This window comes from Phaseolus vulgaris, chromosome 8 (genome assembly GCF_000499845.2).
Source record: "Phaseolus vulgaris cultivar G19833 chromosome 8, P. vulgaris v2.0, whole genome shotgun sequence".
NCBI classification, from domain to species: domain Eukaryota; kingdom Viridiplantae; phylum Streptophyta; class Magnoliopsida; order Fabales; family Fabaceae; genus Phaseolus; species Phaseolus vulgaris.
Genome location: NC_023752.2, coordinates 21,399,668 through 21,406,050, shown reverse-complemented (window position 1 = coordinate 21,406,050; position 6,383 = coordinate 21,399,668). Strand labels below are relative to the sequence as shown.

The 6,383-nt window shown below is 49.5% G+C and overlaps 1 protein-coding gene across 1 annotated transcript; it reads left to right on the top strand.

Annotated features, from left to right (window-relative positions):
- The first annotated feature begins 4,114 nt into the window (after window positions 1–4,114).
- LOC137824739 (uncharacterized) lies at window positions 4,115–5,122 on the top strand. The gene has a single exon (XM_068630411.1). It carries the CDS (start codon window positions 4,115–4,117, stop codon window positions 5,120–5,122), a length of 1,008 nt encoding a protein of 335 aa, XP_068486512.1.
- The last annotated feature ends 1,261 nt before the right edge of the window (window positions 5,123–6,383 follow it).

The following is a 6,383-nucleotide window of genomic DNA, read 5'->3' as shown; positions in this document are numbered from 1 at the left end:
GGACAACAAGCTAAGGTTTTCTTCCTCACTTTCATCACTTGAATCTTGCTTATTCTTGTAAGGCAATATTCCTTACATGCTTGTCCTCAGTTTCTTGAACATTGAGTCTATTCATCTCCAACTTTCCAAACAAGGAGGCCATAGTCAAGGATGTCAAGTCCTTTGATTCAGAAATTGTCGTGACTTTAGGTTGCCAAGATCTATCAAGACACTTGAGAATCTTGATGTTTAGTTCCTCTTTGTCAAAGGTTTTTCCAAGAATCATTAGATGGTTGATGATGAGAGTGAATCTCTTTTGTACTTCAACAATTGATTCTCCCTTGAACATTCTAAACATCTCATACTCTTGTATTAGAGTATGTTTCCTAGCTCTCTTCACATCATTTGTTCCTTCATGGGTGACTTCTAGAGTATCCCACATTTCCTTAGCCGATGCACATTGTGAGATCTTGAAAAATTCATATGAATTCAAAGCAGAGGTTATGATATTCTTGGCAATACAATCAAACTTGGCCTTTTTATTTTCAGCATCAGTCCATTGGGACCAAGGTTTTTCAATAGAAGATCCATCCCTTTGAAATTTAGGAATAAAAGGGTCATTCTCAATTGTATCCCAAATTCCTTTATCAAGAGATTCAACAAAGATTTTCATTCTAACTTTCCAAAACTCATAATTCAAACCACAAAACAAATGTGGCCTGTTAATTGAGGAACCCTCCCCAAAAGGTAGTTTTTCAGCCATAGAAAAAGGTTTTAGGATCAAACTTCAATATTTTTCAAGTACCAAGCTCTGATATCAATTGTTAGAATATATGGCCTTAAACGAGAGGGGGGTGAATTGTTTAAGAGAGGTTTTTGAAAACTTTTCAATGTTTAGCAAAATTCTTTGTATGAATCCAGAACAGAAATCAGGTTAGCCAAGAATATAAGCACTAAAACAGCAAAGCAACAAAAAAAACAATTGGTTGTTTCCTCGAAATAATCGGTTGTTTATACCAGAAAAGCTTAAAGCATAATTTAAATGTGTTTAGGGTAAGATAGAGATACACCAACAATTTATACTGGTTCACTCTTAAGCCAAAAGCTACATCTAGTCCCCAGAAAACCACTGGGTAATCCACTAAGTAATCAAACCAGATTACAACACATAAACCACCAAAGTAGTGACATTGAACCCTTCAAGAAACACACTCCCTTTGCAAAACACACCAAGAGTATTGATCTTGACCACCTCAAGAGCACACAACACTCCTTGGCAACACAACACAAAAAATACAGTAGGTTGAGAAGGGATTACACTTGTTTACAATACAAACTGAAATCAATACAATTGCAATCCTATTCCACTCTCTTTGAAAACCCAAAGCTTGATGTGAATGTTCAAATCTTGAAATCAACTTTGTCACAACTGAAAAACTCAAGTCTGTTTCTCTTGCTTGTTTGAAAACATAAACAAACCATTTATATTTTCCAAAGATCGGTCAAAACAATTAATGAAGGAACGTATTCTGTTGGAAATCATTTAAAGAACATTCAACAACCAAAACAGAGTTCTGTTAGGATTTTCAAAGAAACAATTGGTTGAAACCACAAAACAACTGATTGTTTGGTTTGGCAGTTAAGTCAACCAAACTAAAACAGTTTTCAACCTTTTCAAAAACTCCTAAGAGTTAAACAACCGGTTGATTCGACAAAACAACAGGTTGTTTTTCACTTAGTTGGAAAAACACTTTATTTTCTAAAAGGTTTTAAATCACATTAGTTTTAGATTCAAAAAAGGAGTGGATCACATTCTATTCTACCCAGATCCCTCCCTTAACACAACAACAACACCAGCCTTGCATCAAACACACAGGATTTGGATTCTTGAATGCACATGATCACTCTTGATGAACAGGATGGTCCGTTGGGTGGTTGAGTTGTCCGATTTCGACATACAGTATGTACCGGTATGACCGAGGCCGACCCCTGGTCTCCTTGCCCGAGACCAGGTCACCCTGACCGAAACCAAAGGAAAGTCGGTAGAGACCTGAAAGGCTTGGCCGAGATGACGAGGCCGACGGCCTACCTGGCCGAGACCTTAGAAGGCCTGCCGAGACCATGAAAACACGACCGAGAGCCGACACATCAGGTTGACTTGGCCGACGGCCGACCCCTGTCATCCTTAACGCTCAAACCAAGATCAGTAAAGCTAATCCGTCATTAAGAATTAGGTAATGCAACCCTAAGCGGTATCCACCTCGATAAACGGGCCCAAAAAGGTATGCCCATTAGAATAATATAAATAACACGCATTCCAAGGAGTAAGGTATGTCATTTATTACTGTTCACCTACCTGAGAGTTGACCACCCGTTTTACTGACTTGAGCGTCGGAGTGCCTTCGCAGGTACCCCCACCATCCGGTGTTCAGCCGAGGCCGAGTGCCGAAGGAGAAGCAGGAGGACGAGAAGAATCCCAGCTCACCACCCAGTCACTTGACCGACCGAAGGAAGGAGAAGAAGACTTCAATAGTTCTCTAGGTCCCATCTCCCTAGCAGGAACAATTGGCGCCCACCGTGGGGCCGAGGGAAACTAGCTGAAGGAAAAAAGTAGATGGTCTCAACCAGAAGCATGGAGAGAATGACCGAAGCCGACCAGACAATGATCCTGTTGTCTCTCCAGAGGGAGATGGCCGAGACGAGAAGAAAAGCCGAGGAGGCTGCCCAGAAAAACGAGCAGGAGCTGCAAGTTCTCGAAAGGGAGAACGAGGAAATGAAGAAGAAGTTGGGGGAGGGAGGACCCTCTGTCATACCGACGAACGTCGTCGGCAAGTCCTACACCTCTCCCCCAACCCAGATGTGGCCGAGGGGACGAGAGGCCGACCCCCTCCCCGGGAAACCGAGATGGGCGACGAGTCGTGCCTGATGAGGTCCACCCGGACGACCTTGACGGCTGACCCGAACCGCCGACACCCCTTTACCAACACCATCATCGAAGTCCCACTGCCTGAGAAGTGGAAGGGTTTCAACCTAGACAGATACAACGGGTCGACCAACCCGGACGAGCATATGGACGCCTACACCACCCATATGAGTCTCTACACCTCGGACGACGCTGTGTTGTGTCGAGTGTTTCCCACATCCTTGAAGGGTCACCAAGCTCTCACCCAACTCCATCGATAGCTTTGCCACGCTCGTAGCAAAGTTTGAAACTCAGTTTGCGACCAGCCGACCGCACCATCTAACCTCCATCGCCCTGGTAGGCATCCGCCAGCAGAAGGGAGAGTCGCTGAGAACCTTTGTGGACAGGTTTAGTAAAGTGGCAATGAGCATCCGGAATCTGAGCCCGGACGTTGCCATGCACCACATGCTAACGACCCTGCGTCCGGGGCCCTTTGCCGTCAACCTGTGCATGCAGCCGACCGACAGCCTGGACGAGTTGAGAAAGAGAGCTGCTAAGTACATGCAGCTGGAAGAGCTAAGAGAATTCCACAACCAGGCCCGTGCCAGGCACGACCGAATCAAAGAAATAACCGACGCCGGGACAACCGTGACCGACCAATCCGGTTCTCAAGGTACACACCCCTGACGACCGAGTGGGGGAGGATCCTGGACGAGGCCCTCAACGGCGAGTTGATCCCTCATCCAAGGAAGGTGGCCAGCCCAAGTAATGCCGACCGGAGGAAGCAGTGTCGGTACCATCAAAACGCCAGACACTCAACCGAGGAGTGTCAGGCCCTAAAGGATAAGATCGAGGAACTTATCCAGGCTAGGCATCTCCGTCGTTTCGTCAGGAATGGCCGAGACCCACCTCGCCGGGCGGATCCACCCAAGCGGACGAGGTCAACCCAACGCGGCCGAAATGACCAAGACAACAGAGGCAACCGACAACCCGCGAGGGACGACCCCCCGAAGGGACGAGCCCCCCAGGGAGGCCGATAGGAGAGGTAACCGAGAGGTCATCAACATTATAGCCGGCGGCTTCGCTGGGGGAGGAAGCACGAACAACGCCCAGAAGAAACACCTCCGGGCAGTACACCAGGTAAACGCGGTGGCATTCCGACCAAGGATGCCACCCATCACGTTCACGGACGAAGACTTTAAAGGCGTAGACTACCGCCAGCAGGACGACCCGATGGTGATAGCGGTCGATATAGACCGATTCACCATACGGAAGATCCTTGTGGACCAAGGAAGTTCGGTAGACATCCTTTACTGGAAAACTTTCAAGGCCTTGAGGATAGCCGAGGCCGAGATGATACCATACGACGACCACGTGGTAGGATTCTCGGGCGAAAGGGTGGGTACAAAGGGTTACATTGAGTTGTACACCACCTTCGGAGAGGGGAAAAACACCAGGACCATCAAAATTCGATACCTGGTCATCGACGCCAACACCTCCTACAACATCCTCCTTGGCCGACCATCCATCAACCGGTTGATGGCCATAGTATCAACCCCTCACCTCGCAATGAAATTCCCTTCGAGAATAGGGGACATTCTCACGGTCCACGTAGACCAGAAAGAGGCACGAGAGTGCTACGTCGAGAGCCTCCGGGTGGAGCCTTTAAGGGACGACACCTCTCCCTTCAGGGTGAGAAAGTCCTCCCGAAAGGACCGCTCCCCCAGGAATGACCGAGCAAAGACGATCGAGCCAACTGCGGCGTTGGTAGATATCGACCCCCAGGCGACCGAGGACAGGCTAGAAGCGAGGGAGGAGCTAAGGAGAGTCCCCCTCCTCGACGAAGAGCACAGCACGGCTGTAGGAACAGCCTTGGCAGCGGCCGAGGCCGAGATCATGCACGCCGCGCTGAAAAAGAATATCGACATGTTCGCATGGACGCCAACCGACATGCCGGGGGTGAGCCCGGATGTCATCACCCATCGATTGTCAATATTCAAGGAAGCCTGCCCGATCTCCCAAAAGAAGAGGGACTTGGGTGACGAAAAGCGACTCGCGGCGAAGGAAGAGGCCGACAAGCTCCTGTCGGTCGGCTTCATAAGGGAGGTCCGATACACGACATGGCTAGCCAACGTCGTCATGGTCACCAAACCAAACGGTAACTGGAGGATGTGCGTCGACTACAAAAATATCAACAGCGCATGTCCGAAGGACACCTACCCTCTCTCGAACATTGACTGACTGGTGGACGGGGTGGCCGGTCACAGAATTATGAGTTTCCTGGACGCTTACTCTGGCTATAACAAGATAAGCATGCACCCGAGGGACAAGGAGGAAACGGCCTTCATGACGGCCGACACCAACTACTATTACGAGGTCATGCCATTCGGCCTCAAGAACGCAGGGGCGACCTACCAGCGCTTCATGGACAAAATCTTCAAAGGCCTAATCGGCCGGGCGGTAGAAGTGTACGTGGACGACATAGTCGTGAAGTCCGACTCGTTCGAGCAACATCTGAAGGACCTGAACGAGGTCTTCAAGGCCTTAAGGGGAGTCAACATGAAGCTCAACCCCGAAAAATGTACCTTCGGGGTTGAGGGAGGGAAGTTCCTAGGCTTCATGCTCACCCACCGAGGAATAGAGGCCAACCCCGACAAATGTCAGGCCATACTCAACATGAGAAGTCCGAACAGTGTGAAGGAGGTACAACAGCTTGGCCGAGACACATGCTTGGCCGAGAGGACGAGGCCGATGGTCCAGCTGCTCCGAAAGGGCAAAAAGTTCACCTAGGACGACCAATGCGAGGAAATCTTCAAACAGTTCAAGGAGTTCCTGACATCCCCGGCCGTCATCCAGAATCCGAGACTCGACCATCCGATTCTTGTATATCTAGAAGCAGTCAGCGCTGCCCTGGTACAAGAGACCGAGGGCGAGGAACGACCGATGTACATCGTCAGCCGAACCCTCCACTCGGCTGAGACCAGGTACCAGATGATAGAGAAGGTGGCCCTCGCCCTAGTCCTCACAGCAAGACGGATGCACCCCTACTTCCAAAATCACTCCATAATTGTAAGAACCGACTACCCTATTTTTAAAATTTTGTCTAAGCCGGACCTTGCAGGGAGGATGATAGGATGGTCAGTCGAACTCTCCGAGTTCGACATACGCTACGAACCGAGGGGCGTCATCAAGTCTCAATGCCTGACCGACTTCTCGGCCGAGCTAACACCACTACCCATCCTGTCGGGCGGGTGGACGCTCTATGTGGACGACTCCTCAAACAAAACAGCCTGTGGAGCGGGAGTCGTCCTGGAGGGGCCGGGCGACCTCTTCCTGGAACAAGCCCTCCAATTCGGATTCCAGGCGACCAACAACCAGGCCGAGTACGAGGCCTTGCTTGCCTGGCTGAACCTAGCCTACGACATGGGAGCGCGCGAGGTTACATGCAAAAGCGACTCCCAGGTGATGGTCGACCAGGTCAATGGAGAGTTCGAGGTTAAAG